The 21,293-nt window shown below is 57.8% G+C and overlaps 1 protein-coding gene across 1 annotated transcript in view; it reads left to right on the top strand.

Annotated features, from left to right (window-relative positions):
• The first annotated feature begins 3,350 nt into the window (after window positions 1–3,350).
• The window catches only part of LRRC75A (leucine rich repeat containing 75A), a 35,395-nt gene continuing 17,452 nt past the window's right edge, over window positions 3,351–21,293 (top strand). The window contains exon 1 of the mRNA XM_067715178.1: window positions 3,351–3,703. Within this exon, the coding sequence (XP_067571279.1) occupies window positions 3,452–3,703 (252 nt within the window). The 5' untranslated portion in view covers window positions 3,351–3,451. The remainder of the gene's footprint in view (window positions 3,704–21,293) is intronic.

The following is a 21,293-nucleotide window of genomic DNA, read 5'->3' as shown; positions in this document are numbered from 1 at the left end:
TCTCGCCATGTGTGCCAAGAAGGCAAGACCTGGCCACTTTGCATCTGGACCACTTATCAGCGCTTTGTTTGTTTCCTCCTGGCTTGCTTACCGGCTTCCTATATAAGCAGTAGATTCCCAAGCTGGGTGTCCTCCACCCTTGGTGGTGCAAACCCGCTGCGTGCGCAGAATCCCTCTGGGCCCAGCACACTGCTCCTGCAGGACTCAGAGGCCAGGGGAACTGATGCAAATATGCTGATGCTCATGCTAGGTGCTGTGGGTGCCTGAATAGAAAGTCCTGCGTCTCTGACCCAGTGTCATGTCTTCTGCCAGCAGCCAAGATTCAGTGACAGGTTAACTTAGCAGCTTGTGAGTTGGAGAGAGAGACTTAGAGTCATCAGTGTGTGCATGTCAGATGAAGCCATGAGTATAAATAACATTGTCTAGGGCTTCCCTGGTGGCGCAGTGGTTAAGAATCCGCCTGCTGATGCAGGGGACACAGGTTTGAGCCCTGGTCTGGGAAGATGCCACATGCCGCAGAGCAACTAAGCCCATGCACCACAACTACTGAGCCTGCACTCTAGAGCCCTCGAGCCACAGCTACTGAAGCCTGTGTGCCACAACTACTGAAGCCCGCGCACCTAGAGCCCGTGCTCTGCAACAAGAGAAGCCACCACAATGAGAAGCCCGTGCACTGCAATGAAGAGTAGCCCCCGCTCGCTGCAACTAGAGAGAAGCCTGCGTGCAGCAACGAAGACCCGATGCAACCCAAAATTAATTAATTAATTAATTTAAAGAAAAAAATATTGCCTAGTAAGAGGTCTGGGGCCGCACCCAGGGTAGCAGCATTGAGTAAAGGATACGGCTAAGAAAGGGAGCTCCCAGAGGACGTCAAGAAAGAAGCCTGGAGGAGAGCAGTTCCTTACAGGCCAAGGGAGTGCAGTTTCCATCAAAACAGAGTAGGCAACAGGATCAGATGATGCTTAAAAGTCAAGGAAGATGAAGACTGAAAGTAGTCACTGAGTTTAGCAACTAGGTCACTGGCAAGAGACATTTCAGTGACGTGGTGCGGCCAGAAGCCAAAGTGGAGTGGGTGAGGAATGAATGGACGTACATACAAGGTATCTCTAAGGAACTTGGCTGAGAAGAGAGAGATGGGGCCTTGGGAACCGGAGGGGTGGGAGCAAATACAAGTTTCCTTTCTAAATAGATGGAAGAGGGGCTTCCCTGGTGGCGCAGTGGTTGAGAGTCCGCCTGCCGATGCAGGGGACCCGGGTTCGTGCCCCGGTCCGGGAAGATCCCACATGCCGCGGAGCGGCTGGGCCCATGAGCCATGGCCGCTGAGCCTGCACATCCGGAGCCTGTGCTCCGCAACGCGAGAGACCACAGCAGTGAGAGACCTGCGTACCGCAAAAAAAAAAAAAATAAATAAATAAATAAATAAATAAATAGATGGAAGAGATTTGAGATTACATACTGAGAACAAGCCAGAAAAGAAGGAAAATTGGGGGTGAAATTAAGAGCAAGGAGAAGGACGGAACCAGGTCTCTGGAGGAGAGGAAGGGGGTGGCACTCAGATCCCAGCGGGGATGGCCTGGGCCCTCTTCCACTGAGATGGCATTGCTCCAGCCACACGCCCTCCCGCCGGCCAACCTGCCAGGGAAGTGGAGCCCAGCGTCCCTAGGGAGGGGCCTGGTCAGCACGTTTCCTGGAGGCCACTTTGCCTCGTGGTCCTGCAGGTTAGAGATGAGAGGCACCGAAGTGTTTCCTGGCCGGGGTTCTCTGGAGATGCCAACAGGTGTGTTCTACACACAAAGGGTGCAGGTGAATTTGGAAGGTGTCGCCCAGCCCTGCGAAGCCAGCCTTCAGGAAGACTGAGCGTTCTCTGCCAGCAGAGGTGGGTCCTTGCGAGTGGGGCATCCAGAGGGCAGAGGAAGCCAGCTGGGGGACACACAGGCCGCCCTCCAGGTACTGGGGGCTGACCCAGCGTTCACTCACAGAGTGGGAGGAGGCGAGTCCTCTGTGGGGCACGTGCACCCTGCTTGGAGTTTCTGTACCCCTCCTCTTACCCTCCCAGCTCAGGCCACAGTGTTCTCCTCCCACGCGGCACAGGAGGGAGCTGAGGACTTGCCTGACGCTCCGGGCTCAGGACACAGTGGACTTCAGCTCTCTCTGATTCGGGATCCAAGTCTCCTGCCCTACATCCCACGCTGTCCTTTCCCCCGAGCAGCACCCGGGGCCTGGGTCAGAGGCAAGGACACAACTGCTGCTCCTCCCGCAGCCGTGACCCTGAGACCAGGGTGGTCCGGGTCGCGACAGAGGAGGTCCCCAGGTGCCTGAGCCTTCTCTCTGGCAGGGCTGTGGTCAGCTTTCCTACCACCGTCTGACCCCGGGGGATCTGCCGCACCAAGGGGGTGAGGGCTGGTCTGGCGTGGAGCCAGGAACGGAGGGGACGGTAGGAACGTGCCGTGGGGCTGCTTGCAGGCATGCTTCTGCTTTTTCGCACGGGGGTTACCCCCAGGCCCCTTCTCCAGAGGTGTGAGAGCGAGAGCAAGAGAAGACAGCTGTTCTTTGCACCTGGATGGTCCAAACCCTTTGACACTGACTGATACCAGCAATGGGCTCTCCCTAAAAGAACACGCACACAACACGCAGCCTTGCACCTGGTTTCTGGTTCATGCACCACCGCCCGCCGCCACTGGCCAAGTCTCAAAGGAGTGTCCGTCAGAATCAGCTGAGAGGCTGGCTAAAAATGCAGCTCGCCAGGCCCCGCCGCGGAAACTCTCATCGGGCGGGTCTGGGGCGAGGCCCGGGAGTCTGCGTTCTCAACCAGCCCGGACGACTTGGGCTCTGATGCTCAGCGGCGCCTGCTTTGAGAAACCCGACTCCGGGGCTGAGACCCGCCCCCCCACCCCAAAGCTTCCATGCTCCAAACCTTCCCCACGTCGCCGAGCGCACGGACCCCTTCCCCTCCCCTCCCCTCCTATGGGCCTCGCCCGCCCGCGGTCGTGGAAGCATCTGGGGAGAGTGGTGCCGGCCGGGAGGGAAGCCCCCGGCCGCCCCCTTCGCCCCGCGCCACCGCCCGGGAGGCGCAGCGCGGCAGCCGGCAGGGGGCGCGGCGCGGGGACCACACGGAGGGGGCGCCGGGCGGCCCAGCGGGAGCGGAGGAGCGGGGAGGGGAGGAGGGGGGCACGCGAGGCCTGGGAGGCGCGCGGCGGCGCAGCCGGGGGCGGGGCGGCCAGGCCGGGGCGGGGCCGGCGGGCGGGCGGCGAACGCCGGGGGAGCGCGCCCGGGGAGCGCGGAGGAGGAGCGCGGACGCCGCCGCCGCCCCCGCCCGCCCGCGCGCAACAGTTCCCCGAAAGTTGCCGCCCGGGAGGCGCGCGCGCCGGGCGGCAGAGGGGCGGGCAGCGGCGGCGGCGGCGGGGACGCGGCGTCGCGGCCCGCCGCGGAGAGCGCGGGCGGCGGCGGCGGCATGGGCACCCGGCAGACCAAGGGCAGCCTGGCGGAGAGAGCCAGCCCCGGCGCGGCGCCCGGCCCCCGCCGCGAGCGGCCCGACTTCTGGGCGTCGCTGCTGCTGCGCGCCGGGGACAAGGCGGGGCGCGCGGGCGCCGGCTCGGGGCTGCCCCCCTACCACCGGCGCGTCGGCATGGTCCAGGAGCTGCTGCGGATGGTGCGCCAGGGCCGGCGGGAGGAGGCGGGGACGCTGCTGCAGCACCTGCGCCAGGTGAGCGCCGGGAGGGGGCGCGGGGGTGCCCCGCCCCTTCCCGCAGAGGCCCCGGAGCGCCGAGGGGCACCGCCCGGGCCCCTGCTCGCGGGGATGGAGCCCGGTCTCGCCGCAGGTGCCTCGACGCTGACCCTGAATTCGAGGCCTCAGGACAGGGCGGAGGAAGGCTGGCCCGGTGAGGCCCGGCTGAGAGGGACCTGTTGGAATAATGTCCCCGCTTCAGTCCTCTGCAGGCAAGGACTGAAGGAGGAGGAGGCTGGTCCCGGGGACGGTTCGTGGGAGGGGATGCCTGCCTGGGCCGAGGCGCTTTTCTTCCCCTCTACCCGCCGGCAGTCACCCCCGTCAAGGGTCCTCAAGGAATGCGCAGTCGTCAGCTTCCCCAGGGGGCGTCCAAGGGCGCAGCCCTGGGGCTGGTGAGATAGATGCCAGTCCCCAGGGGCTTTGCCCACCCGGGAGGCCTCCTGGAGAAGAGGCGTCCCGGATGGCGGTTCGGGTGGGCGACAAGGTTTTCTCTCCTGTGACTAACTTTGGCAGGCGCTCAGCCGGGGGCCCCCGCGGAGCAGTGGAGGGGGGCGGGGGGGGCTGGACTGGCTTCCTGCGTGACTGTCTTTATCTGCAGGGACTTCAGGAGGCTGCCTGCACTGTGCCCTCAGCCTGTTCCCGTCCCTGCCCCGCTGGTTAGGGACCGTCCTTGCACATCTGGCTGGTCTCCTCTGCTTTGGGGCTGCCATGGGGCTGACGCTGTCCCCCACCTCTCTTTGGCTCTTTTCCTTCCTCACTTTGTTTTGAGGGAGGGGGCGGCCTGCTCCGTGGATTTTGTGGAGTCGCAGAGAGGCAGGAGGGTGCACCTCCTGCATCCCCGGAGGTTGTCTTGGCGGGGCTTTGTGAGGGTAGCTGAGTCCAAGCCCGTATTCTTGCTAGATTGACCCCGTTAGTGGTGGAGTCCGGAGGGGATGGGGGAGGGGGCCTCTCGGGTGGCCTTTCTGAAGGTCTTCCATCACTGATGAGAGAGGCTGTAGGAGAACCTTCCCGGGAGGAGCTTCCAAAATCGAATCAGACCCACATCCCTCCTGGAGTCTGCAGCAGACCCCCAACCCCCTTTATATGTGGTGTGGGTTACCCTGGAGTGTATGTTCCCAAGGTGTGTGCTGTACAGGGAGAGGGAAGCAGAGGCTTCTGCTCTGGCCTCCACTTTCCCAAACAGCGTCCGGAAGGCTGCCTGAGATGCCACTGGATCCCCAGGTGCCTTCTCTGGAGCCCAGTCATCAAAGAAAGATGACATTCCACACCACATAACTTTCTTGGTGTGTATTTCTTTGTCTTTCAAAAACTGGAAACCAGTGTATGGCCTCTGTGGAAACTGTTTTGCTTTCAAACGGCATAATGGATTTTCCAGACCATCGTATCCATTTGCACAGCAGACAGTGAGAAGGTTTTTCTGATCATGTGCTGTTCCCTCGCACCGGGGTGGGTGCTTCGGAGGATTCAGGACCGTGGAGGGGCTGACGGTGGAGGTCCAGACAAGCCCTTCTGGGAGGGTGAAAGAGCACAGTGCCGCCAGTCGGTCCGCTGGGGCCTGCGGGTGAGGCAGACCCTCGAGGCTGAGTGTGATTCCACATCCTGGGGAAGCTCGTTTCGGAGAGTAGATGCGTCCCTGTGACCCCCACAGGGTCCCTGAGACAGAGAGCATTTCCGGAGAGTGTCTTGTTGGTGTCCTGACACCCTTCTCAGTGGCAGGACTGCGAGGGCTGATGGAGGGCAGAGGTTAGCCAGGCTCACCCTTTTCTGTGAAAGCAGCAGCATAACTTGCTCTCCAGTTCCAGCCATGTGCTGGGCTTTCCTGACCTCTGGGTAAGGTCTGTGGGCCTCTCTGGAGCCAGTGGCGGGCCTGCCCAAGGCGCCTGGAGAGCTGTGTTGCCTAGAACTTGCAGATCAGGGCCCCTCCGGGAAGTGGTGGTGGGCCCTGGGCGGTGTGGGAGGGGAGCCCCGGGCGTCCAAATGTCTGTGAGAAACCAAGAGGCGGTTTTTTAGGACCCTGAGGCTGTTTGGAGGAACGTAGAGCTGCATCTGTGCTGTGCACTGAAGTGGCTTTCTCCTAAATCGTATTTTCCTTTCCAGTTTCCTCCTCTAGGCTGGAGGTGGTGATGTTCAGAAAGGGAATGAGAAGTCACTGAGAGAGGTGCAAACACCCGGGGCCTCAGCCGGGGGGGGGGGGGGGGACCAGCAAGGCCTCATCAGTAACAGTGGGCAGAGGCGGGGTGTGCAGAGCTCAGGGGCTGGTCCTGCTGGGATGCTGTCCCAACCCCACAAGGCGCAGGGTGGCGTTGATGAAGAGAAACAGGCAGAGACAGTGGCAGCCCGACAGCCACAGCGTCCGCACTTGCTCCTGTGTTTGACAACGTGTGTGACTGCCCAGAGCCCGAGGGGGGGAGGAGGCTGGAGGTCCTCAGTCCCTGTGGTTCTTCACCCCCTTGAGTCCGTGAGCTTTTTGTGGCCCTGAAAGAGTTCTAGACACTCTTCCCAGACCAGTGCAGCAACATTCACAATCTTGCAAGCATTTCGGAGGGTTCGCAGACCCCAAGTTCAGGATATGCCCCTATCTGGGACCTCCCCTCCCCCGACCATGTGACTTGCTACAGGCTCAGGATGTGGAACTAGAGACCCCGGGACCACGTGTGGCAATTCACGGTGGGCTGAAGGATGGTGGCTGCCGCTTCTGAATCTAGGATTCTTTCCAACCTGAGATTTGGGGGGTGGTTTCCCTGATGGGAGACTCTCCAGCCTGTCCGAGCCTGTCCCTTGCCAGAGAGGAATCAGGAGACCTCCTTCATGTTAAGGATGCCGAGCTGTGCTGGGGGTGCAGGCAGGATGCCAGGAAGCTGCCAGCTGCCTGGAAGGAGCAGAGAGCCGCCCCCTTCCCTTTAGGAGCCGTGTCATCTCAGTAAGAGCCTGGGGCCAAGGGTCAGCTCGGGCAGCTTGCCTTCCGGTCCTCAGTCTGCTTTGACCTTGGACCCAGCTGATAACCTCTGTGTGGTGTTTCCTTGTTTCCCAGAGGGTATCTGAGGTACTGAGCAGAGCAAATACTACAAAGTGTGTGACTCGTTCTCCCGGCCACGATAAGAAACAGGAGAATCTGCTTGGGGTCTGGGCGGGCTGCGGGCAGGGTCTCATACCCTTTCTCCAGCCGGGCCCAGGATGTTTCAGATTCTGTCTACCTGACCAGGGCTCAGTCCAGGTCAAAAGCTCACTGCAAGTTCAGAAGCAGTGTGGGGCGGCGTGGGGATGAAAGAAGTCAGCTGTGGATAGAAGAGGCCGCTCCTCTCCCCTCCCCCGGCCCCGTTCCTGCAGGCCTCACCCGTCCCCAGATGTTGCTTCCTAAGTCTTAGGCTCACACTTGCCATCTTCAAGGAGCCCTGGGGAAGAAGTAACCTTTAGTCATGGAGAGAGGGCAAGTGCCGAGCTACAAGGGAGGTGGGGTGTCATCTCTTCAGAGCAGTGGTTTCTCTGAGTCCCCAAATCCCAGACTGGGCCATCAGCCAGCTTCCTGGAGCACCAGAGGAAGGGCTCAGTTTCCCCGGGACACCCCAGGCTGAGGTGGCTGCCTCCTCCCTGCTTTCCCATAAAGAGGGTCTGGTCGGGTTGGCTTATTGCCCCTCAGTGTGGCGCAGCCCCGCTGAGCAGAGCTGTGCCAGGCTTAGCCCGACGCTGTGGCCCCTGGGAACGTGAACCTCACCAGCAGTGCAGAAAGGAACCCTCAGCAACGAGGATGTCTGGCTGCCCCAGGAGGCTGGCTAAGGGGCGAGCACGCGGAGGGCCCTTGGGAACCTGGAGGTTGGGTGCTTTTTCCTCCGACAACCCCCCAAGAGGGTTGCTTAGGCGAGCAGCTTGGAAGGCCACCAGACAACGAGCAGGGAGTTCCCCACCCTCAGCCTCCATCTCGTTCTTCTCCACCTGGGATGCACTTCCGCATTTCCGCAGAATGCTCCTTACCTTTCCAAGGCCACCCTTCTGAGCCACGTCAGCCCAGGGCTCTGAGATCCGGGTGCCGGTTAGGCTGTGTGGATTTAATCGTCCCTACAGACGTAGTTTTCCCCGCTGTCCATTTTGTTTGTCAGGCTATGTCACATGCTCCCTGAGGGTGGAGACCCCACCACTGCCTTTGTGTTGAATACCAGCTGCTGCAACCTCGAGTGAGTCGTGTGCTGGGGATGCGCTGTCACGGCATGTCCTCGGCAAGCGCTTGGATCTGGGCTGTGCGTCCAGCGGCTTATTTGCCCGGCCGGGTGGTACGGTCGTGAGATCTGGCGAGTTTGCTGTCATTTGGTTGGATTCCTGGGAGCCGTGTCCATAGGGATCGGCTGTGGCCTGGCGGCCCGCCAGGCGGTGGTGTTCTTGGAGAGGGGAGTGGCATGGTGCCCGGCCTCCGAGGGCTCCGTGGGGATCCCGCTCGGCAGGTGCAGCTCAGGGCCTCTGCTGAGGTGGCGGGAGAGAGTGGAGCCTGACTGGAGGCTGGCCTCCACGTTCCTCACTCGCTGCTTGTGCTGAATCATGTTTGTTCCATCCGCAAAGAGAAACCTGCCTTTTTAAACGCTGCTGCTCTCTGACCGGGCTGGGCATTTCCAGGGCTGCAGAAGCAGGAGGAATCCCATGCCAGGGCCTGCTCTACTGGTTTCCAAGGCCAGGACACGGCCACCTCAGTATGGCCGGGGGGCGGGGAGACGGCAGGGCCGGGCTGGGCCAGCTATCCTGGCTTCAGGTCTGGTGCGGAGGGGGCCCTCTGCTAGAGCTAATGCCCGCCCCCTCAGAGATACCCACAAACAGCCTGGGCTCCACCGCGGACCCCCACCCCCCCGCCTTGCCTAACGCCGCCTTGGGGCATCGGGGCACCCTCCCCTTGCCCAGAGTCATTTCATTTCCAAGTGCACTTTGCTGGCAGAGGCCACAGATCGTATACCGGGCACAGGAAATCCTTGAGAGGATTTTAAGCTTGTCCTCAGGGACGCTCCCCCCCCCCGCCCCACCCCCCCACAGTGTCCTCGCTCAGGAGCCAGCAGGGTCTGGCTCAGACCTCTCGAGTCATCCTGCCAGTAACCGGAGGCATTGTTGGTACAGCCTCCCCCATCCTCAGGGTTCCAGCGGCTGCGCCAGTCCGCCCACACAGCCCACACACGCCTGCAGGCCGGAGCCACCTGCAGAAGGGTTATCCAGGTGATTAGGGTTTCTCCCCATCGGGGTGCCCAAGGGGTGGGGTCAACATCTGGGGAGATCCCCACCCCAAGTGGAGGTGTCAGCCAGCCGTCTGCCCCCGTCACTTTCCCGCCAGGAGCAGCACCGTGGGCGGCCTGTGACAAGGGTGACCCCCCCACCCTATGCTGCGTGCCCTGGCCCTCCGGCTGTGTCACATCCACTCTCCTCAGGAGAAACTGGGGGTGGGAGCCGTTGTGTAAACCGGCGGGCCCCATCACTGTCGCTGGGAGAGTCCGCTGTTCTGATGAGAGCAGTGACCTTGACGGGCCAAGCGGGACGGGGGCCGGGCCTTACAGTGCCTGCTTTCCTCCCCACCCCACCCACTGGCCCGAGCAGAGCCCACGTGGCTCTCTGGGAACATTTCCCAGCCTTTTTTTTTTTTTTAACTTTTATTAGCTCAAACTCCTGGCTGCTGCAGCCATATGGAGTTCTGCCGAAGGCTGCTGCTCAAGGGATGTGGCATTTTGATGTTTCTAACTTCATCTTAACCAGGATAGACGCAGAGTCGGGCGAGAGTGGAGGATGTCAGTGTTTACCTGCAGGGTGGCCTTACGTTGGACCTGAGGTCTGTGCCCACCTCCAGGGCTGCCCCTGCCTGCTCTGGCCTCCGCCTCCCGGCCTCTGTCTGCCTCTCTCCTGCCCGCCTCCTGGGCCTTCTCTGTGTCTCTCCCACTCCCTGGGCGAGAAGCAGACTTTTCGTCTCTGTTATTTGGCCCCATCTTGTTCAGCTTCCCTCTGCAGCCGCCACGCCCCAGCCTCCATGGCAGGAAGGCAGCCATGGGGGCCGTGAGAACTGGAGGGAGTCAGCGGCGGGGGGGTTGGTTGTCTGGTCTGGTCGGTGCCCGGTGCCTTGGGCGGGAGGTCAGGCGCTGGAGACACCCCTCCCGCCTGCGTGCTGCTTCCCAGCCCATAAAGCATTTTCTCCTGTTTATTTTGCTCCTTAAATAGTCTTGTGAGGTCAGCAGCATATTGCTTAAAGCAAAAAAGGGTGGGTTTTCTTTTTTAATATTATAAAAGCAGCGCATCATCATTGTACGAAAACAAGAAAATACAGATGAGCAAAACTAAGACCTGAGAGTGTTTCACGTGTCCCACAGTCTAGTGCCCGCTCTTCCAGGCAGTGGTCTAGGCCCCGGGAGGCAGAAGAGACAGTAGTAATTGTCCCCCCACCTCATGGAGGGGTTGTGAGGATCCAGGAGGCCGGTGCTGGTGCAGGTGCTTAGTGGGGCTCCGAGAAAGGGCTCCGCTCTGGTGGCCGCCTTCACTGGGAACTGGGGGGACCTTGGCTCTGGTCTCGGCTCAGGCTCTAACTTGCCAGCCCCTTCCCTTCTCTGGCCTCAGTTTCCCCACCAAGAAAGTGAAGGGCTGTGTGGCTGAGATGACCACTGAGGTTCCCTGTCACCACGCAGGTTCTACCAGGCTCCCGTGGATTCAGGGATGGACCCGTTCATTCCCACAAGAGCCGGATTCACAGTCGTGCACTGATGTCACTCCCTTGTCCCCACCTTGTACAAGAGCTGGGACACGGGGAGGGGCTTCTGGAGGGAAGCAGACCCCTGGGGCTGACCTCTGCACACCGGCACAAACCCTTCCTCCCTCGGGGCTCCCAAATGGACCAGGAGCTGGGCTGGGAGCTGCAGGGCACCAGCCCCCCACTTCCTAGTTGGGACTTTGTCTCACCTGCCCTGCCTGGTCCCTCCCAGCGGTCCTGGTGCTCAGGCCTGTGCCTCTCCTGTCCACACCCCCTTCCCAGGCCCTTGGCCCCTTGGCCCCCTGTCCCCCAGCACGTTCTCCGAGTGGTACTTTTTCAGTGGTTTGTTTGTTAAAGTGGGATGATGTGGCAGTGGAGGCCCAGATGAAGTTGGAGGAGGTGGAGAGTGGAGCACAGCCCGAGGAGAGGGTGGTCCCCGCACAGTGGAGCGTGGCCACGCCCCTGCTCCCGGCAACCAAGGACTCTGGGGGCGTGAAGGCCATTCAGTGAGTGAGTCCAGGTGGCCCAGTGGTGCCTCATCGCTTCAGTCCTTCAGTGAGATGTAAGGCAGCTCCTGGCCCATACAGGTGCCTTTGTGAGAAGTAGAAGAAGACACCTCTCTGGTTGGCAGAGACAAAGTCAAGGCTCGGTGAGTTCAGCCCCACCCAGACACCCTTGTGCAGTGTGCATCCTGCACAGCTGTACTTAGCATCCTTGGTGAAGGTGCACAGAAGTTCAGTCTTTATCAGCTGAAGCCAGTCAGGAGGCTCACCCCTTCTCCCATTTGCCCCCTCGGGCATGGCCTTCCTACATCACCTACGGCAGGGAACAGTGCAGTGTCAGCCAGAACATGATTTCTGCCTCTGAGCTGAACGCTTGCCCTCTCCCTCCTGAATCAGGGAGCTGAAACGATCGGGTATCTTCTTCTAGAAGGTTCCAGATCAACACTCCTGCCTCTCCAAGGGCGTTGGACAGATGCAAAGACATCAGTGAGTCTGGAGTGAGGCTCAGGGGGGAGCATCAGGGGGGACACAGGTAGATCAGAGAGTCCTTCCTTGCTGGGCTCCCAAGGACTCCAGCCCCTCGCCCATGTCCTGGGGACCAGGAATCCCTCCCCAGCTTCCCAGACTGTTTGCATCCCCGCCTCCGCTGATTCTGGGGGAAATTAGGTCTGGATGCTTGCACCCCCTGTAAATAACCTCCACGTCTCCAGATGAAATAACTCCCTTCAGTTTAGTTTTTACTAGTACGAGCCAGTCTTCTGAACTTCTTATCATTCTCATCGGCCGATCTACGTTTTCTATTTTCTTCTGCAGTTGCGGAGTTTCGGGGTTTCCAAACAGCTGCCAGCCCAGGGACCATGGGAGGGGGGAGGTTCTCGGAGATGGAAGCTCAAACACAAGTTTCCAAGTTACCTGTTCTGAGAATTCCCATCTCTCCAGAAATCACCTGCTGGTTGAGAATCGGCCCAGTCAAGCAGGGGGAGAATAATAGAGATGTTTTCGGTGTGACACATCTCAGTGGGAGGCTGGACCACGCGCGAGGGCCCAGAAGTGGGCACTGTGAGGGGGCCAGAGGCTCAGGAAGTTGGGGGAGCAGGCCTGGAATAGGAGAGGGGGCAGCAGGATGGAACTGGAGAAACAGTTTTGGAAAGCTGGCAGGAGGTGGCCAGGAAACCCAAAGGAGCAGAGGCAGCTGGCTGGGGACGTGAGAGCCGGTGTGTTGCGCCTGGGCCAGGCTTTGGTGGGGAGACGCCACCAAGGAAATCCTGTGGGCAGAACCCAGGGACCCTGGGACCGGGAGAGAGACCTGGGACCCGGGCAGGAGGCTCTGGGCCTCCGCGGGCCTGTCACTTTGGCCCTTTCACTTCACCCACTTCCACCTCCAACCCGGCCCTCCCAGGGTCCCTGGAAGCTGTGGACAAACTCGGTGACCTCCCAGAGACCAGGCAAAGGCCCTCCCTCCCCAAGGACACTGCCCTTTGCAGCCTTTGAGGCTCACTGATTCTTTCTTGTTGCTGCTGGCTGTGGCCCCTGGTTCTTCCACTTGTGGGGCAGTGAGGCCCCGAGGCAGGGCCTTAAGATGGGGAAGAGTCCACCTGGCCAGGGCTCCTTCCCTGGGTCCACTCCTGCCCCACCCCCCGCTGCCCAGAGAAAAGGTCTTGGGGAAATCAGCTGAGCTGGAGCGCAGGCAGGCAGGGCCTCGCCGCGGCCGTGGACCTGGGGGACCTCTTACCCCTGCACTTGGGTGTGAGCTGTATTCGAGCTGGACTCCCTGTCCTGCGTGACTCATCTCTGCTCCCCCGGATTCTCGGAGGCTGTGCCCGGGCCTTGCCTCTGACCTAGAGATTTAAAGTGGTAAAGACCCCTAGTCTGGGGCGGGGGGGGGGGTTGATTTTATGTGCCGTCTCGGCGAGGCCATGGTACCCAGTTTTTGGTCAAATGTGAGTCTAGATACTGCCGCAAAGATATTTTTTAGATGAGATTAACGTGCAATCCGTCAACCTTGTGTAAAGCGGGTGACCTTGTGTAGTGTGGGTCGGCCTCAGGCGATCAGTTGAAGTCCCTTGAGAGAAAAGGCGGAGGAATTCTGCCCCAGGCTGCCTGCCTTCAGACCTGCCAGCTCCCACAGTCACTATTCCTCACACCTCCCTCTCTCTCTCACACACCCCTCTTATCAGGTCTGTTCCTCTGGAGAACGCCGACTGTTACACTTGTCTTCCAAGGGCTGACGTCTGGGGGAGGCGGGTAAGGAACTTCCGGAGGCCCCCGCGGCCCCCCGCACTGCCACTGGATCGCAACCCTCCGGTCCTCGACTTCTCACTCTGAGAAGTGGGCTGTCCCAGGCAGCCTGTCCTGCTTGGAAAGCAGGTTGTCAGCGAGCCAGAGGAGCCTTGAAGTCACTCCTCCACCCCTTCTTCTTCTGCATTTCCTTCCACAATGGACCAAACCTTTTATTTAAAATGGACAACAGTAACCACATGGAAAGACAGATGGGCTTAAATGCATTCACCAGAAGCCATCAACAAAGGATTATCTCCCAAGCACAGATCAGGAGGGGCGGGGGTGGATGACAGAGTGCTGAGAATCTGTGGAATGTAGGAGCGGGTGGACCTCAGGGACCTGCTGGCCCCAGCCTTTCTGCAGAATCATAAGCCCACAAGGTGCTCTGGGGAGCGGGAGGCTGGAAAATAAGTTTGGGAAGTAGCGCGAATGCTCCCAGCCTTTCCGTCTTAAAGCGGTGGCTGAAACGTCGTCGGACGGGAGCAGGGCGCAGGGGTGGGCGGCACGTGCCTGGGGCCACACAGTGACCTAGGGGCTACCTCAGGCCTGGAGCCTGGGGGGCTCCTGCCCCGCCCTGAGCAGAGCCTGGGTGGACCTGTGACCGCAGGGGGCGGAGCAAACCCTCTTCAGGCCTGCTGTGCCACCGGGCTGATTTTGTTTTTCTGAAGAGAAAGCAGCCTTTTATTTATTTGTTGCTACTGCCGTTTCTTGGATTTTAATTGCATTACACTTGGCAATGGTCAAACATCTGTTTCCAGAGGCCTGCTTTGTGCAGAGAGTGTCGTTTTTAAAGACCTCAAAGTTAAAACACAAATAACGTGCAGCCGTGAAGCCAGCACGCTGCGTGCTGGCGGGGAGAGCAGACCCACCAGGCACTTGTCACAGTTAAGGAGGGTCGCCTGCCAGGGTGCCTGCCTTCAAACCCTGCAGGGCCGGTGGTCGTGGAGGGGCAGGAGCCCCCAGCCGCCCCCCTGGGGGACGGCGGCCCTGCAGTGGGACGAGAGAACCGGCCTCGCCCCTCAGCGGGACAGGCAAGCGGGCAGGGCAGCGGCCCGAGGGGCAGCTCCCACCCTGGAGCCGGCGGGAGCAGCCTTGCCAGCAAGCAGGCCAATGCCAGCGGGTTTCTTTCAGGGAGAGGCCAACGCGGCGGTAGCTTTTATGACTTCTTCAGGTTTGCTTTGGTGTTTCTGAAGTCTGAGAGTGTGTGTGTGTGTGTGTGTGTGTGTGTGTGTGTGTGTGTGTGCGTGTGCGCGCGCCCGCGCGCCTCTGGCCTCCCTCTCCGGGGACGGGCTACACTGGACACACAAACACAAGGACAGCTGCCCGCCCGGACCTCGGCCTCATTGTCGTGTCCCTGGGAGGTTTATGGTGTCCTTGGGGCGTGTTTGTGCACACACACCACACACACACATACACGCACATATATACAGACACACGCAGTACTCATGGGTGCTAGATTTTCTCAATTACGATTCAACATACTGAACTAAAAATGTTAAAGCCTACTGTTTCCCTAAGATTTTAAGTCTAAGCTACAAATGCCATTCTGTTTATGAATCTAGTAGATTTAAATAATCACATTTAAGGGTAGAGGGCTTATAACTTTGTCAAGTTTCTTTCAATATCTTAGTGATTTCGCAAATTTAATATATCCAGTTTTCTTAAGTTTATAAGTAGCCGTCCTAAAAAGCGGGACTTTCCCAAGCTCCCGCACAGTTCTTAAAATGCATAAGCTTATAAATACGGTGAATATTAAATTCTGTTAGACATTTCGAAACTGTCACAAACTCGGCCAGATCCTCCTTCAGCGTCCTGCTTAAAATCATAAGCCTAAAGTCAGTTACTCACTTACCCCTCTCGGATTGGAATTGCAGGCCTCATCTGTTAGGTGATTCTCTGAAGTGTTACAAGTGTGTGAAGCGTCAGATTTATGAATTTCTGGGTGCATCTGAGCCGCATTACTCCAGTGTCTGCCGGTGTAATTCAACGCCTCCAGGGTTAAGAGGCAGCGGATGAGCCCAAGAGCGACCTTCTGTCCTCAGTACCCCGAACTGCGCCCCCTCCAACTCCCCTGTCTGGGCGGCTTCACCGCTGGGCTGGATTCTGTCTGCTGCTGTTCCTTTCATCCGTCCTCCCCTGTTCCTCCTGCCCTCAGGGCCCCACCTCTTCAGCTGTTTAGCAGTGTCCTCTTGGATGGAGAACACCCCACGCCCTTGGCTCCGGGATCGTGCATCCCAGGGGGCCCGAAGAAAGAGTCCTTAGCAGCGACCTTCCCTCCTGGTAGAGAACTCCTACTACAGCAGCACTAAGGGATCTCTCCCCACTGCTTACATAGTTCCAGTGTCTGTGAACTCACTACTTGATTTTTTTTAAATTGTGGTAAAGTGTAGATAACATAAAACTTACCATTTTAACCACTTTTATGTGTACAGGTCAGTGGCCTTAAGCACATGTACAGTGTTGTGCAACCATCCATCTACAGAGCGCTTCATTTTCCCAAACTGAAACTCTGTCCCCATTAAACACTAATTCCCCATCCCCTTCTCCCCAGCCCCTGGCACCCTCCATCCTCCCTTCTGTCTCTATGGTTTGGACTCCTCTAGGGACCTCGTACGAGTGGAATCGTACAGCATGTGTCCTTCTGTTACCGCCTTATTTCATTTAGCATCATGTCCTCCCGGTTCATCCTGTTGGAGTGCGTGTCAGGATTCCCTTTACCACTTGTTTTTAAATGTTCTTTCTTACACTGGGCTGGAAACCGTCTTAGGGGATGTGGTTCTATAGGGAGCATTTCTTTTTTTTTTTTTTTTTGGCTGTGCCACCCGGCTTGCGGGATCTTAGTCAACCCTGTCCAGGGATTGAACCCCGGGAACTCGGGAGTGAAAGCACGGAGTCCTAGCCACTGGAGCGCCAGGAAATTCCCTACAGGGAGCATCTCTGACTAGCCCAGTCCCACCTCTGGGAGCAGACAGCAAAGGAGAGTGTGTCGGGGGTACACGCATCCAGAGAGGACCCAGGGCTGGTGGAAGCAGCAAGGAGGTTTCTGCCGATAACGGTCCCAGTTGCCCACAGCTGTGCTCCTGGCTGAGGTCAGCACAGGCCAGAGGAGGAAAGGGGTCCCCGCCCACTTGCCCTAACCTTTCCGCCTTGGTGCGTCCCCTGGGGAAAATGCCACCGCTGTTTCCATCCGCTGTATTAGTTTCCTAGGGCTGCCGTCACAGACGACCACTGTTTTGGTGGCTTCGAACGACAGAAACTTCTTCTCTCACGGCTCTAGAGACCAGAAGCCTCAAATCAAGGTGTGGGCAGGCCACCCTCCCTTGAGAGGCTGTCGGGAGAGTTCACTCTTCACCGCTTCAGCGGCTGGTGGCCCTGGCTGCATCCATCTTCCCATCCCTTTCTTCTCTGTGTCTGTCTCTTGTAAGGACACCTGGCGTTGGATTTAGGGCCCAACTGGGTAACCCAAGATGATCTCATCTTGAGATCCTTAATCTGCAAAGACCCTTTTTCCAAATGAGATAAATTCGCACGTTCTGGGGACTAGGGATGTGGAGTTGTCTCTGGGGCGCCGCCATTTAGCCCGGCGCATCCGTTTCCGTTTCTCACACGTGGTGTGTACCTTGCCCCAGGTGTCCCGTCCACCCCGTCCATCCCCGGCGGGACTCTGCCCACCTTCCTTAGAGGTCGTGGTCTTCATTCACGCGGAGCTCCTCTGGCTTCTCCCCTTGGCGGCTTCCTGGGGCTGCATCTCCCTGACAGCACCTGGCAGTTCCCGTCCCTCCCCTGGGAATCCCCGAGGCAGCCAGAATGTCAGGGGGGAGGGGACACGGAGACCGGTGGCCCAGGCAGGCCAGTACTGCAGACTGTGTCCCTCCCCCGGAAGAGTGGCCTCTGATGTTCCAGAGGAGGACCACGTGCGATCACTGCCTCGTTATCGCCCCGCGCACGCGGGCTCCGGTGGCCTCAATGCAGCTGTCTACCTTTTCTGGTTAATATGCGGAGCCTGCTGCCTGCTCCTTCCCCGGGCAGGAGCCGTAGCTTCATGCCTGGAGGAGAGAGACAGACACAAGCGCATTTCCCGCAGGGCCTTCCTCCTGGGAACAGGCCCAAAACCTGGAACTTAAAAGGCAAGAGGGTGCTCGTGGTTTAAAATAGCGAGTGCGTGGCAGCCTGCTGAGTGGCTTCCGCCTAAAATACCTGCGGAGACACACCAAAAGCAGATGAAAATTCCTGAAAGCCAAGAAAGGTGGGCGGCTTGGGAGGAACCCCTTCCAGCTCTGAGACAGATGGAGCTGCCCCGGCTCCCCCCGGAAGCTGAGACCTCCCAGAGGAAGGGGAAGCCCCCTTCTCCCCAGTCGGAGGGAGTCGTCAGGCAGCTGCCCCTTTCCCACGCGAGCAGTGATTCGGGGGCAGAAACAGTACTGTTGAGCGCTGCCCTCACTGCACCTCCCCAGGCATCTGCGTGTATTTGGAGAAAGCCACCCTCAGACGCTACCTCCACCAGGCAGGCGGGAGAGAGGGAAACCCGCGAGCGGTGGCCGCTGGCAGTCCAGCGTGGCCCGTGGGCTCAGCCAGGGATGGGGAAGTCCTGGGATGTGGACACCACTGTGGGTTTCCACAGACTCCATCTTTGGAGTTTTGGCGGCCCAGGCTGTGGAGGTGGGCAAAGATGTCCCTTGCCAAGGTCAGAGTCACATTAGCTCAGTGTCCGGGGTGTGGTCCCCAGGCTGGGCTCCTTACAAACCAGAACCTGAGAGGTGGACTCAGCTCTTATCCAGGGAGGCAGCCGTGGGACAAGGTCAAGATTCTGGTTAAAATTCCAACGTATGGGTGTGGTTTTCACACCAACAGGCAGTTACTCGACACGAGCTGGGTGTCCTACAATTCAACTTGATTCTGATGCTCTCTACCCAGAGGTGGTGTCCGATCCCACAGGTTAAGGGGATCCCACAAGGCAGCTCCCCACTTCAGACTCTAATCACAAGTCCAGGTTGTTACCCGTGCTTCTGACCAATCAGCTATAGGTTGGAGGTTCTCACGACCCTCTCCTTGGGTTGGATTAATTTGAGTGGCTCACAGAACTCAGGAAAACATTTTACTCACTAGTTTATTATAAAAGGATGTAACTCGTGACTTCCCTCGTGGCGCAGTGGTTAAGAATCCACCTGCTGATGCAGGGGACACAGGTTTGGGCCCCAGGAAGATCCCACAGGCCGCGGAGCAGCTAAGCCCGTGCGCCACAACTACTGAGCCCGCGTGCCGCAACTACTGAAGCCTGTGTGCTGCAACTACTGAAGCCCGTGTGAACCTAGAGCCTGTGCTCTGCAACAAGAGAAGCCACCACAATGAGAAGCCCGTGCACCACAACAAAGAGTAGCCCCCGTGCGCCGCAACTAGAGAAAAGCCCGTGCACAGCAACCAAGACCCAACGCAGCCAACAATTAATAAATTAAAAAAAAAAAAAAGATGTAACTCAGGAGCAGCCAGATGGAAGAGAGGCACAGGACCAGGTGTGGAGAAGGACACGGAGCTTCCAGCCCTCCAGGTGTCCACTCTCCACACCTCCCCGTGCTCACTGACCCAGAAGCTCTCCGAACCCCACACTCTGGAGAGTTTCTGGAGATTTCATCACATAGGCTCGACTGATTACCTCGGTCGCCATTGGTGACTGATTCTCTTCATCCCCTCTCCCCTCCCTGAGATAGGGACGGGACTGAAAGTTCCAACCTCTGATGACATGGTTGGTTCCCCTGGCCCCATCCTCAGGTGACCAAGGGGCCTTCCAAAAGTCACCTCATTAACAAAAATAAAGTCATTAAAAAAGTCATGTCTGGGTTTCCCTGGTGGCGCAGTGGTTGAGAGTCTGCCTGCCGATGCAGGGGACATGGGTTCGTGCCCCGGTCTGGGAAGATCCCACATGCCGCGGAGCGGCTGGGCCTGCACGTCCGGAGCCTGTGCTCCGCAACAGGAGAGGCCGCAACAGTGAGAGGCCCGTGTACCGCAAAAAAAAAAAAAAGTCATCTCATAACAAAAGACACCTTTGCCTCTCTCATCAGTTAGGAAATTCCGCAGGTTTTAGGAGCTCTGTGCCAGAAAGAGAACAAAGACCAAATATCTATTTCTTATTATAAATCACAACATCACACTAGACAGATGGTGGATGGGGGTCTCACTAGATCACCCCTCCTTCAGGGGTGAGCAAGTGGGGAAAATAACCCTGTGCGTCGGAGAAATACTGTGGAGGCTGGACCCTGACTCTGGAATGATCTACGGCAGGATCCAGGGGAAATGAACTTCGTGGGAAAAGAACAAAATGCCACGAAAAGAGGCAAAAAAGAGAAAAAAGACAGAGGGTGAGATGAAAAGGGAGATCGATGAGTGAAATAAGAATTGCAAGGACTCGAAACGCTGGCCAACACACAGTCCTGACTGGAAGCAGTGGGAGTGGGGTTGACGGTGCCAGACATGAGGTCAGTGGCAGAAGGCAAACCCTGCCCGTCCACGGGCGTGTGTTACGGGATGAACACGAGAAGAGGTCAGCTCAGAAGGCGCTCAGAGCCGGCATCCGCCCTCCTGATGAGACAGGCTATAAAAAGGTCCGTGTTTGTAGATGGAATGACCCCAACACTGAAGGTAAATTCAAAGAAAACACCCACAACCAGATATACAGTGGTAAAAATTGTAATAACCAATTACAATTGGTTGGCAATTGTAGTGGCCAACCAATTGGTGTGGCAGGCAGAAAAACAATGGCCAGGAACACGTGCTCCCTCGTATCTCAGGAAGGTGTCTGTTTTTGCCTGCCTAAGTGGCAGGACCTTTTTTTAAAATTTAAATTATTGCAAAATGCACATCACATACAATTTACCATCTTAAATTAACCATTTCTACACTTGAGTATCGTTAAGCACATTCACATTGTTTTGCAACCGTCACCACCATCATCCTCAGAACTCTTTTCATCTTGCAAAACTGAAACTCTGTCCCCAAGAAACAACTCCCCATCCTCTCTCCCCGAAAGCCCCTGGCACCCGCCGTTCTACTCTGTGTCTATGAAGTTGACTTCTCTGGGTACCTCATATGCGTGGAATCATCCTTTTGTGACTGATTTCTCTCAGCGTAATGTCCTCAAGGATCGTCCACAGTGTGGCATATGTCAGATCTCATTCCTTCTTATTCCATTGTAGACATATACCACACTTTGTTTATCCATGTGTCTGTAGAAGCTGATGGACACTTGGGTCGTTTCCATCTTTTGACCATTGTGAATAATGCTGCTACGAACATAGGCGTAGAAGGATCTGTCTGAGTCCCTGCTTTCAGTTCTTTGGCATATGTACCCAGAAGTGGAGTCGCTGGGTCATACGGTAACTCTGTTTTTAATTTTTTGAAGGATCGCCGTGGTGTTCTCCACGGTGGCTGCACCACTTCACATTCCTACCAGCAATGCACAGGAGCTCCAGCTGTGTGTCCATCCTCATCAACACTGGCATCTTCTGGTTAGAGTGGGGCTGGCGGTGGCTTGAGCTAAGAACTGGATGAGCCAGAGAAGTTGATTTGATTTGTATTAGGAAGGGAAGGGCTGGGTGCTGAGAGGGTTTGCAGGGTCGAGATGAGCCGCTGAGGGGCCGGTGGGGTCTTGGGCGAGACACAAGGAAGGGATGTTAGGAGTTTTGGTGGGCTGTCCTGAGGGTGCCCTTTTGGTGACGTTGTAAGATTGTTGTAAAGACATCAGCTGCTTTTCGGGCTATGCTGTATGTTGAACTGATGTTCCTGGGAAGGGGACCGTGTGCTGAGACCATCCAGGAGAGGCAGCTAGAGGTTATTGGCAAAGACAATCCCATGGACGTCTGGGCAGAAAAAGCAGCTAAAGACACAAAACCCAGGCTGCCTCAGAGTCACCTGCCATGCTGAGTACCAGGGGGCTACCGCGTTTTGAAGGTTAGTCTCTCTCTAGCCAGGTTGCCTTCAGGTGTGACGTTAACATAAAGGATTTTTCAGGTAGGCTAGAGCTCAGAAAATAACCACCCGTGTATTCATTCTGGATGACGTTCTCCGGCAGCGACGGCATGAGGTGCAGGTATGGGAG

Source organism: Pseudorca crassidens, chromosome 19 (genome assembly GCF_039906515.1).
Source record: "Pseudorca crassidens isolate mPseCra1 chromosome 19, mPseCra1.hap1, whole genome shotgun sequence".
NCBI classification, from domain to species: Eukaryota; Metazoa; Chordata; class Mammalia; order Artiodactyla; family Delphinidae; genus Pseudorca; species Pseudorca crassidens.
This window is presented reverse-complemented; position numbering and strand designations above follow the sequence as displayed.